This window comes from Bos javanicus, chromosome 16 (assembly GCF_032452875.1).
Source record: "Bos javanicus breed banteng chromosome 16, ARS-OSU_banteng_1.0, whole genome shotgun sequence".
Lineage (NCBI taxonomy): Eukaryota > Metazoa > Chordata > Mammalia > Artiodactyla > Bovidae > Bos > Bos javanicus.
The window spans coordinates 67,722,079-67,734,508 of record NC_083883.1 but is presented as its reverse complement, the minus strand read 5'-3'; the positions used below and the strand labels follow the sequence as shown (position 1 = coordinate 67,734,508).

The following is a 12,430-nucleotide window of genomic DNA, read 5'->3' as shown; positions in this document are numbered from 1 at the left end:
AGACCTGGGTTCAATCCCTGGCTCAGGAAGATCCCCTGGAGAAGGAAATGGCAACCCACTCCAGTATTCTTGCCTGGAAAATCCCATGGATGGAGAAACCTGGTAGGCTACACTCCATGGGGTCGCAAAGAGTCAGACATGACTGAGCAACTTCATTTTATTTCTTTCTGTTCTCTATGTAACTAAGATATTGAGCCAAAGATATTGAGCTAAAAAAGCCAAGATACTGTGGAGGAGATTAGACATACAGCCTGAGAGCTCAGAAAAGAAGTCTGAGTTGGAGATAAAAATGTGGAAGTCATCAGCACACAGAGAGCACTAAATCATGAGAGTAAATGAGTACCAAGAGAAATAATGCCAATGAGACTGATAATAGAAAGATTACTTTGTTTTTATAGCTGATACTTATAGACAATAATGGTAATTTTGGTATGAGACTGATAATAGAAAGATTACTTTGTTTTTATAGCTGATACTTATAGACAATAATGGTAATTTTGGTAGAGGAATGCAAAGTACTTCAGGCTTTGACAACACTTATGAGACAGAATTTTTATGTTATAACAGTTTATGAATGATCATAAACTGCATTAGAATTAACACAGGATCATCCCCAGACCTCATTTCCACTCTAGACTTACAAATCATATGTCCTTTGATGAGCAAAATATTGAACATGAAGGGAGTCATTTTATCACAAAGTGAACTTTAATCAGCAAAAATAATTTCACAAGCTAAACTTATGAAAATTTTAATTTATGATTAGGATTCAAACATTTTAAATATTTTAAACACCAATTTATTACAGTTTCAGCCTGTTCTCAGAATTCTCCCCACTTAATTAGAATTAGGGCTGAGGTAATTTAGTTACAGAAATTATTCAGAATGCAAAGGAGGGTGAATTTGTTACATTTATCAGTTCAAGTACAACCCAGGAGTTTCAGGAGAGGTCAGCAAATGAATGAATTTTACCTGCATTATCCTCTATAGTTACCTCCCAAAGAATTTCCTGACCGCCTCAATAGAGAAACTGACAAGAACAGTAATTTATTATTTTATGTATAAGACAGTACCATGTACCCAAAGACAAAAATAATAAGAGTAAAATGAATATTTCTATCAAATTTTCATCTCTTTAACTCTTTAATACAGTCAGTGCTATGCTATATAAAACACATCTGAATCATAGTTTTTTAAAAGAATATTTTCCTTACCTAGCACATCAATGTTAAAATGCTTTTGCGAAGTGCCTGCAACATTAATTGCTTTACAGGAATATCTTCCTGCATCCTCTGGAGAGGTTCTGAAGAGCTTTAATATCTTCCCATTGTTTACAATCTGAATACTGCTGCTCTCAGTCACCTTTTAAGACCAAAAGGGTCAATGTTATTTCCAATCCCAATAAAAATGCCTAATTAAATTTGAAGCAAAAATTTTATATTGCTATTAATAAGACAGTCACATCTGAATGATTAATTTCAGAGGCACAGGCAAAGATGTACGCATATTTGGACATCTCCATTTACCTGAACATCATCTTTATACCACATAATGATGGGAGATGGAGTACCTTCAACTTCACAAAAGAGACTGGTTGGCTGGTTGACCAACACGGACACATTTGTTACTTGTTCTTTATCTTTAATTACTGGAGGAACTGTAAAAAGTGAGGAACTGTAGTTAGTTTAAAATAAATATTATATATAGTTCCTTTACAAAGGACTTTGGAAAGCAAATCTGAGATATTTGATAGCTAGAAAAGGTTGGTCATACTTAAGCAAAGCTTTTATTATGAAATGAAGAGTCTTGACAATATATTTATAAGTAACTCACTAAATTTTTACTTTAACTATTCAGGTATGAATTAAAACTGAAAATGAAAAATTAAAAATTAAAAAAAAATTCAGTTATGTATTAAGGATAAATTTAAGGGAGAAACTATTTATTTCACATACCACTCAAAATGCAAACGGCTCGTCTCAAGTTAAGTGGGACTACTTTGCTGATAAGAATGAATATTGCCCAGTATTTATGGAAGACAATATCCATTAAATTTTTAAGTGTATGTATTCTTTGACTCATGCATACGTCATGAGCCATACGTACACAATTTTCACTGAAGCATAGATTTTCACTGAAGCATTACTTAAAACAGTATACAAGTGGTACCTAACTAAATGTTCATCATCAATATCATAGAAAGCTAAGTCATGGTATAGTGGGATCCTAGTCAGGCATACATAAGAGTTAGGAATATTGAATAATTTCTAAGGTAGAGTATTTAATGATACAGGCAAGGTATGCAGTAATGGATAAAATGGTCTACTATAAATTCTTCTTATATGTAAAAAAAAAAAGAGGATGAAATATATATTCGTATTTCTTCATTTTTGCAGAAAATATCTCTGGGAAGATACACACAAACACACACACACCTCTAACAACTTTCCTTGCCCATAGGGAGGATAAAGTAGATTGCTTAGCTCAGGGCCAGGAGACTTGTGACTTTGTATCTTTTTCTACCGTTTGAATTTTCAGTGATGTAAAATCACAATAAAAAATTATATGAAATTTTAAGTCAAATGAATACATGAAGTTAGACTACTAGTTTTTAAATTGATAACATGTCTTTTTATGTAAATATTAAATGATACTACACTGAAAGAAAAACATATAAAGGAATTTGAACATGTTACATATTCAGTTATATGACTATCTGTATTTACCATGGACTTTGAGATTATATCTTCTTTCTGTGGTTCCAGCTTCATTGACTGCCACACAAATATACTCCCCGTTGTCATATGGTGTAACAGAAGCAATAACCAACAATGTGCTGTCTTCTAATATAGAAATACCAGGCTCTTGGCCTGTCAGCTCTCTACCATTCCGCAACCATTTGATGGTTGGTTTGGGGGTACCTAAGAAAGAAATTAAAGCTTTGTGATATTTTACAACAAACTTAGAAATCACTATTAAATATCAACTATCTTGAGGAAAAATAAAATTTCTCATCATTATACTATGTATCCTTAGGTACTTTCAAGATATGGAATTTTGCAGAGATTATGGTATGTCATCTCTCTATTTCCTGACTGGTTTTAAAAGATCTAAGGATTCCAGTGTAGAATTTGATCAAAGTTGTTTTTATCAAGACAGTCAGATGATAATAAGAAAAACATTTTCTTGAGTGAGTTCACGGTATTAATGAGGGAAAAAGCTATTTTAGTTAAATAGACTAGAAATAGGCAGAGATTTGGGGTGATAATAAAGGAAGAGTAAGGAACAGAAAGTGAAGATTATGCAAACACAAATGACATTTCATCATTCACATTTTAAACAGTCCTGATAGAGCAGAGATGAGGAACATCTACTATTCACACATCTTGTGGGGATCCTATTCTGTTAAAGAGAGGGCATAGATTGATTCTTGAGCTTTTATACTGAAAATAAAGTTGAGAAAGCAGTGAGCAGAACTGCTTTCCTGGATTTATTTATGACCAACAGAGTGAATGGAAGTTATATGAATAAAAGTGATTAAAAAAATCTTAAAAAGCATAATGGAGCCAAAAGGACATACTGGAAATAGACAAAGATTAACTCTATAATCAGAGAAGGCGATGGCATCCCACTCCAGTACTCTTGCTTGGAAAATCCCATGGACGGAGGAGCCTGGTAGGCTGCAGTCCATGGGGTTGCGAAGAGTCGGACCCAAATGAGCGACTTGCCTTTCACTTTTCACTTTCATGCACTGGAGAAGGAAATGGCAACCCACTCCAGTGTTCTTGCCTGGAGAATCCCAGGGACGGGGAGCGTGGTGGGCTGCCGTCTATGGGGTCACACAGAGTTGGACACGACTGAAGTGACTTAGCAGCAGCAGCAGCAGCAAGAACAACTCTACAATATGAATCTATTTATACAGCAAAGAATGTGCCAGGCAGTATTCTAAGTACTTTCACATTTTACTTAATTTATATAAAAAATAAAAGCACATTAAATAAAATCAATATATTGTATGAGACATGGCTAATAATCTTAAAGCATAATAAAAATATCAAAGAATGGAGAATGGTCATATATCAAAGACAAGTACGCAAATGGCACGAATACACAGAATGTATCATTAAGATTAAACTCAAACTGAGTCAAAGTGTTACAAAAATGACCTTGACTATTAATGACTCAATTATAAAAATGACTACATTTATGGGGAAAAATGAAACAAAAGTAGTGGCATATTCCACTGGAAGATGCTGACTGATGAAGAAGAGAATATAAAACTCATGGACTACAGTTGCACATGTTGCCAAGGATAAAAGTGGGTTATAACCATTTCCTTACATCCTACTTATTCCTTTATGGACTCCTCAAACTTCTCAACTAATGTTTGTTAAGCTAATAAATGAAAAAGCAAACTACACAAGCATAAGAAATAAATTGTATTACCTTTACTTGCTCAATGGTAGAACAACCAGGTCAAGATGAAATTCACGGCAAAGACAACGAAAAGGCACTAAGCTAGAAGGGGACGACAGAGGACGAGATGGCTGGATGGCATCATTGACTCAACGGACAAGAGTCTGAGCGAGCTCTGGGAAGTGGCGAAGGACAGGGAGGCCTGGGCATGCTGCACTCCGTGGGGTCACAGAGAGTCAGACAGGACTGAGCGACTGAACACAGCAATTTTAAATTAACACAAGAATTCTATCCCAGGTGAACTAGGAAACTAGGAAGAGGTTGTATATCAAACTGGAAAAGGGACATTCAAGTCAGCTTCTAAGTCAGGGATTCAGCGGCCCTTGAGAGTGAGCACGCACAGAACTTACTTGAACCTACCTTTCTCAAGGATTCTTCTCCAGGCCTTGCCTACCACCACCACCCACTGATCCTAGGAATGGTGGTGGTGGTGTAGTTGCTAAGTTGTGTCCAACTCTTGAGACCCCATGGACTATAGTCTGGCAGGCTCTCAATCCGTGGGGATTCTCCAGGCATACTGGAGAGGTTTGTCATTTCCTTCTCCAGGGGATCTTCTCAACCCAGTGATTGAATCCATGTCTCCTGCATTGCAGGCATATTCTTTACCACTGAGCCACCAGGGAAGCCATCATTGACCCTAGGAATAGTTACTGACAACTCTTTACATATCTGAAGAGCTTATTAGAGTTACCTTTTTTCCAATGCTGGTAGAAAATAATCATTGATGAGAGAGATATTGTTAAGAGATGCAAAATCTTGCTGCAGAAACAGAGAGAGCTGTAAGGTCCTTCAACTTCCACTGTCTCCAGGAACGACGACTAAGAGGCTCGTGTAGGAGCATGGATTCCTCCAGCAGATGATGGAAAGGATACTGCTTGGTTTTTGCCAGAATTAGTACAGACTCATTTGAGTCACTGCAGATGACCATTATGTGAAAGAGAATATTTTGGGCCACCTATTGGGCATCCAGGGTAAGGTGATAATAACCTTTTTTATAGGCTTTGGAGGAGAAAGAATAACCATCTCCTGCCAAGAAATATGATGGGATAGAAAGCCCAGAAATTCAGGGAAAGGAGGAGTTTGGACAAGCATCAGGAAGCCAAGTTACTACCTGGCTCCAGAATTATCAGTAGAGGATAAATCTAGAAAGGAGTTTTTAGAAAAGAAGAGTAACAAGGGTATGGTCCTAATTTATACCCCTGACTGAGATAAATATGCAATATTTTGAATAGCTCTGTCACATTATAAAAAGAAATCTTGTCAGAAATAAAATGAACTAAGTAACAGGAAGGAGCATGAACTGGAAAACATACCGGATTAGGCAAGTCTGAAAGAACAGAAGGTATTTCCAGCAAAGGAAATAAAACATCTGGAGGGAAGAATACCTAATTTAAAGAGTTCTTATTTGAAAGAAGTGTTAGTTTCCATTTTGCACAAATGTTATAACAAGGACTGATGAGTAGAATTTAATGATGCCTGGGGTTCAATACAGAATTCTAGAACAATACAACATTATGCCAATGCCCATGTGACCGAGTCGTACACACCTTTTGCAGGACATGGAAATGCAATGCGTTGGTTGGCCACTCTCTCTTGGAATGGAGTGTTATATGGAGGCTCTAGGTCTTCCAGAATAGGTGGTTCTATTAGAAAAATAAATGCATTATCACAGGCTTTCCTTAGGCAATACTGAATTCTTCTGAGGCTACATATAACACCTGCTTCTCTCTTCCTGCCTTTGCACTGGTAGTCTCCCTACTGGAATGCTTTTCCTCCTGATTGGACATGTCTGACTCCTTCTAGCCAACAAGGTTTCACTATACATATCATCACCTCAGAGAAGTCCTCATGACAATACAGTCTACAGTAGCCAACTGCTGGGAGTTGTCTAATAAAAACTATTTTAAATTTCTACAAAGCGCATCTCACAATCTGTTATTTCTTATTCACTTGCCTGCTTGCTTTCTGCCTACTTACAGAACTGGTCATGAGACCAGGGCTTTTACCCCTGTCACTGTCTTCTCCTCACCGCCTAGATCACGACAGACCCCTGGCAGGAACTTGATAAACACTTGTTGCTTAAAGGAATAAAGATTAACCAATTCGGGGCAGGGGGGCGGTGCACCCTGTGGCACGTGGGATCTTAAGTTTCCCAACTAGGGATCGAACTCGTGCCCCCTACAGTGGAAACGTGGAGCCTAACTACTGGATCACCAGGGAATTCCCCAAAGATTAATCTTTAAACCTTCAATATAGGCCATCATTAGAGGGAACAGTGGACCTCGACTTTCTAGGGATTAAAGTTGAATCCCTTACTACTCTAAGGTAAATCCTACTCCAATCAACTGTGCCCACAATTTCTTCCAAACCAAAACTAGTGGGTGGGGTACTTCCCTAGGATTGTTTGCACTACCTACACCATCCTCGGCAACTCCATTTTCAAAGGTAAACAGTTTACTAACATACAGTTTCATTTCATTTCTGGAATCATTTTCCCTTCAAAGATAACTAGAGAGTCATAAAGCTATACAGAAGTCTTCTGAAAGTGATCCAAGACTAAGCAAGACTGTATCTTCTGCAGAGACTCCAGGGTTTTTCCCCCACTCCCCACCCCGCCATCCATATGTTTTCCTAGGACCCAAATCACCTTGAACATGTAGTGTTATCTCTGTCTCATCACTGCCTGCTATGTTAGTAGCGACACATGTATATATGCCAGCATCTGAGAGCACCGCTTGTTTGATGCTTAATGTCCCATCTGGATGCCTAATGTGCTGCAGTCCATCAACCAGCACGGCGCCTCCACCTTTGAACCAGGTGATAACAGGAAGAGGTGTCCCTTGAGCACTGCACGGAATGTCCACTCTTTGACCAACTTGGACTTTCATAACTTTAGGGCCACGCTGTATCTTTGGAGGCACTGGAAACAATGACTGAGTATTAATAATCCAGGTTTTAAAAACTTCCTTCCTTTTTTCACTTTAAATGAGACCTCCTCACCAAGACACAGCATGGGAAAGTAGAATCATCTCAGGATGGGGACCCAGGCTCAGGCCACTTACTAGCTGTGTGATCGAGGGCAATTCAGTATACTGTGTGAGGCCTGTTTCCTTGCTAACCCAGGCAAAATAACCTCTTCAGTACCAATGCACTGCAAGGATTATGGGAAAGAATGAATTTAAACTTCTCATTCCAAACTCGAGGAATACTAAGCATTTAAGGATGTCAGATTTCTTACATAAATAACGTAAGGTTTAAAAGCCTCTAAAATGCCAATCCAGTTGATTTCTGTAATAGAGTAAAAAAGTGTTTCTCTCATGGATTCTTAGCTTCTGTTCTTTTTGTGGAAGGTTTAACCAGACAGTAAGAACTATTTCTCATAATAGCGTTCACTTATTTCAGAGGAGAAAATCAAGATAGAACTTCTATTATTTCCCTTTATCTACCTTCCTTCAGAAATGTAAATGAGATAGTTTATCAAAAGTAGTGTTAGGTTCCACATACACGTATTGTGAACTATAAAATCAAATTGATTCCTAAAGATATGATTAGAATTTATGTACTTTACATCCCTGAAAAACCCGATTTCTCTGTCCTTTTGTTAAAACTTAATATTTAACCAAGATATTCTAAAGGTTTCATTGGCAACAATCTTTTAAGCTGATAGTACAGGCAAACTTCACTTTACTTTTACTGTGCTTTGCTTTATTGCACTTTACAGATAATGCAATTTTTTACAAATGGAAGTTTTACGGCAACCCTACATTGTCAAATGATGTTTAGCATTTTTAGCAATAAGATGGAGAAGGAAATGGCAACCCACTCCAGTGTTCTTGCCTGGAGAATCCCATGGACAGAGAAGCCTGGTAGGCTGCAGTCCATGGGGTCGCACAGAGTCGGACACGACTGAAGCGACTTGGCAGCAGCAATTAGATATTTTTAAAATTAATACTGTATGTATTATGCTCAATGCATGTACATTGTTTTTAAAGCCATAATGTTCTTGCACACTTAGTGGACTATAGTATAGTGTAAACATAATTTTTATAGGCACTGGGAAACCAAAAACATCCGTGTGACTCACTTGATTGCTGTATTCATTTTACTGAGATTCTCTGGAAACAAACCCATAATATCTCCAAGATATGTCTGTATTACTATCATATTTTATGAAAAAAACATTAAAGATAAAAGAGGGTAGGTTTTACATAATACCCTAGAACTAGTGACTAACAGAACTCTCAGTGGATTTTATATCCCACAGTCAAGAGGATACTAGAGTAGTGACTGATCTGAGAGTGAAATCAGGTCAAGACCATGGGAGAAAATTTCTTGTCTTATTTGAATGCAGGGCTTAGAATATGTGCTCACTAAGCATATGTTGAATGAATGAGTAATTAGACTATGGCAAATTGGGGGAAGAAAGCAGACTACCAAGAAAATTTTGTAAAATAGTTAAAGAACTCCAGGAGCAGAATGTTTTCAGTGACTGAGCTCCATAAACATTGAAAATGACTGTTTAAATGCTATTAAATCCTTCCTTGAGCATTTGCTTCCACAAAAGGCTACCAGTCTAAATGCATTTCTTTCTTTTTTTTTTTTTAAAGGATGAATATACTGATTTTTTTTTTAGAATGAATATACTTATTTTCACTTATATATTTTTTATTTTGGCTGTACTGGGTCTTCATTGCATCATGTGGGCTTTCTCTAGTTGCAGAGCATGGGCTCTAAAGTGGGGGGGGGGGTCTCAATTGCCCTGCAGCAGGTGGAATCTTAGTCCCCCAAAAAGGGACTGAACCCATGTCCTGTGCATTAGGAGGTGGTTTCTTAACCAGTGGACCACCAGGGGAGTTCCTAAACGTATTTCTTTTTTTACGGTGTATCAACAATACTTATACATGATCTGTGGATGGACATCTAGTAAAACTTAGATCCAAAATTTAAATACTGTTCACCTGAGGAAAAAGGGGAAAGTTGTTTATGGATAGGAGATAACATTTTCAAAGTAAATGAAAGAAAGTTGTGAGTCTCAGATTTTAGAAAATTTTTGTATAATTACTCCATATACAATTTGAGGATAACTATCAGAGAAACTGATAATAGGTTTCCTGGACAACAGGTTTCCTGGTGGCTAGTCCACAGACAGCATATACTTTCATTTCGAAACTCACCATGGACGTTTAATTTAACAGACTGGGTCACATTCCCTGCAATATTTGTGGCGACGCAAAGATACATCCCACTATCTGAAACACGGGTCTCAGTGATCTTCATTGAACCAGAAGGGAGGAACGTGTGTCTAAGAGAAGGAAACCACAGGGCAGACCATAAAATAGGAGAATTTAAATTTCCCCTAAGCAACTGCAATTCACTGTGAAATTATTACTCTGCAAACAGTTTTTGAAACCATTCTCCAATCTATAATGTCATTTCTATGCACCTTAAAAGTCAGAAATTTTCATAATTATCCTATGTATTCTGTATGATATTCTCACCAATTTGCTTCCACATTTAAATTTAATCTAAGGGTGTGACATTGTCAAATAATTGTACATCTCTTTGCTTTACTAAGTTATAGCTTTACAAAGCAAATGTTTTAACAAACTTTGAAGATACTTTGAATACATTATAGTTTTTCTCCAGTGCTTCATTAAAAATTTTATGTGCTAAAATAAAAACAAAAGAAGGTACATATGCAGTTCTCAAATATATATTGAGAACACACACACACACACACACACACACACACACCTCTTATGTAGTTAGGTAGACCAGATCTACACATAAAATGTTATTATGTTCACTTTACTAAAATAGCTTTAAGAGGGAGGGGCCAAATAGACCTACCTACTATCAGGATTTCTATAAGTTAAGACAGATAAAGTGTGCTATTGGCCCAGAGACTGACAAATGGATAAACAGTTAAAGATGGAGATCCTCTCATCCCCACCAGAAGACTTGAGCATATATGAGAACTCAACATGTAATACATAATATCAGAGGTGATGTTACAGAGAGTTAGGAAAGGACTGACTATTCAAAACTAGTGTTGGGCAAGTGGCTCTCCACATGGGAAAATAAATAAAATTAGAGCACAAACTAGTACTATATACAAAATAAAAATTCAGAAGTATTAAAATCCAAAATGTGAAAACAAACTTAAAATATTGCAATAAGACATTGCAATTTTATTTATGATCTACTAAACAAACACCTTTGCCAACAAAGGTCCGTCTAGTCAAGGCTATGGTTTTTCCTGTGGTCATGTATGGATGTGAGAGTTGGACTGTGAAGAAGGCTGAGTGCCGAAGAATTGATGCTTTTGAACTGTGGTGTTGGAGAAGACTCTTGAGAGTCCCTTGGACTGCAAGGACATCCAACCAGTCCATTCTGAAGGAGATCAGCCCTGGGATTTCTTTGGAGGGAATGATGCTAAAGCTGAAACTCCAGTACTTTGGGCACCTCATGCAAAGAGTTGACTCATTGGAAAAGACTCTGATGCTGGGAGGGATTGGGGGCAGGAGGAGAAGGGGACGGCAGAGGATGAGATGGCTGGATGGCATCACTGACTCGATGGACGTGAGTCTTAGTGAACTCCCGGAGTTGGTGATGGACAGGAAGGCCTGGCGTGCTGCGATTCATGGGGTCGCAAAGAGTCGGACACAACTGAGTGACTGAACTGAACTGAAACAAACACCTTGAGCTACAGGCAAATTGTAAAATTCTGTACAACCAGTACGTGAGTCCTAGCATGCTCAGTCATGCTCAGTCCAACTCTTAGCAACCCCATTGCCTGTAGCCCACCAGGCTCCTGAGTCCATGGGATTCTCCAGGCAAGAATACTGGAGTGAGTTGCCATTTCCTCCTCCAAGGGATCTTCCTGACCCAGGGATGGAACTAGACACCATATATAAATTAATTTGAAAGTCTAGGAGTATTGTGAGATATTTTCAACACATACAGGAGACAAAGGATTGCTATTAAGAACAAAACCCAAATTTCTACATTCAATAATAAAAGAAAAACAAGTCACCAGAACACTGGAGCAGGTTTAAAGATGCAATTCACAAACAACAAAATGGCCAACAAACAAGAGAAAGCATTCTAGGCCCACTGGAATTCAGTCAGGTGAAAAGTAAGATAGTTGCAAGATACCATTTCACACCTATATGAATGGCAAAAACTTTTGAGTCAGTTTTGTTGCACCAGGTACATCTATTTCCTGCAGGTGGGAGATAAATCAGGATTGCCCCTTCAGAAGGCAGTTAGGCAATGGCTACAAAACTCAAAATAGGGATTCATTCTAACTAGAAACTGCAGTTCTAGGTACAAGTCTCAAAGAAACTCGTGTATCTGCATACAAGGAGAGACATAAAAAGATATTCCCTGAAAAGTTTTGTTTCTAAAGCCAAGGGGGAAAAAAGAATAAAATGTAGAAACACAAACCAGAGCATAAAGAGAGAAATCTGTCTAAATAAAACGTAGAATATGTGTATGGTAATGAAAATGAATAAACTGAATCTACATGCATAAAAATGGATACAAGTTGACTCAATAAAGCAAGCAGTAGAATAATAGATAACACGCTACAATGGTAAACTGAAAACAAGTACATGAAAACAAAATTAAAAGCAGAGAAAATATTCTGTACTCTCTAAGGATGTATGTCTGGATACACATCAAGTCTGTGGCCATGTTTGCTCCTGGGAAGGGGGAGGGAGACTGACTGAGAAGGGGAACAATGAAACTTCAGCCTCATCTGAAATAAGGTACGTCTGCTATTCAGAAATGTCAAGGCACTTACTTTTTTCAAAGACATAATAAAATAGTTCTTCATTGTTTATTTTTTTCCCTCAAGAGTGGTAGGGGAACTAGAGTGGCATGAATTTATAGCTTCAAAACTATACACATCAACAAGTCCAAGAGAAGATAGCTAGAAATTATAGCTCTT

The 12,430-nt window shown here is 37.6% G+C and overlaps 1 protein-coding gene across 3 annotated transcripts in view; it reads right to left on the bottom strand.

Moving 5' to 3' along the window:
* The window catches only part of HMCN1 (hemicentin 1), a 539,309-nt gene that overhangs the window by 235,628 nt on the left and 291,251 nt on the right, over positions 1 to 12,430 (bottom strand). For all 3 annotated transcript variants that reach the window (XM_061383493.1, XM_061383492.1, XM_061383494.1), the window contains exons 23-28: positions 9,651 to 9,778; positions 7,124 to 7,396; positions 6,024 to 6,119; positions 2,727 to 2,921; positions 1,527 to 1,657; positions 1,215 to 1,362 (exon numbers count right to left, since the gene is read on the bottom strand). In XM_061383493.1, the coding sequence (XP_061239477.1) occupies positions 1,215 to 1,362; positions 1,527 to 1,657; positions 2,727 to 2,921; positions 6,024 to 6,119; positions 7,124 to 7,396; positions 9,651 to 9,778 (971 nt within the window). The remainder of the gene's footprint in view (positions 1 to 1,214; positions 1,363 to 1,526; positions 1,658 to 2,726; positions 2,922 to 6,023; positions 6,120 to 7,123; positions 7,397 to 9,650; positions 9,779 to 12,430) is intronic.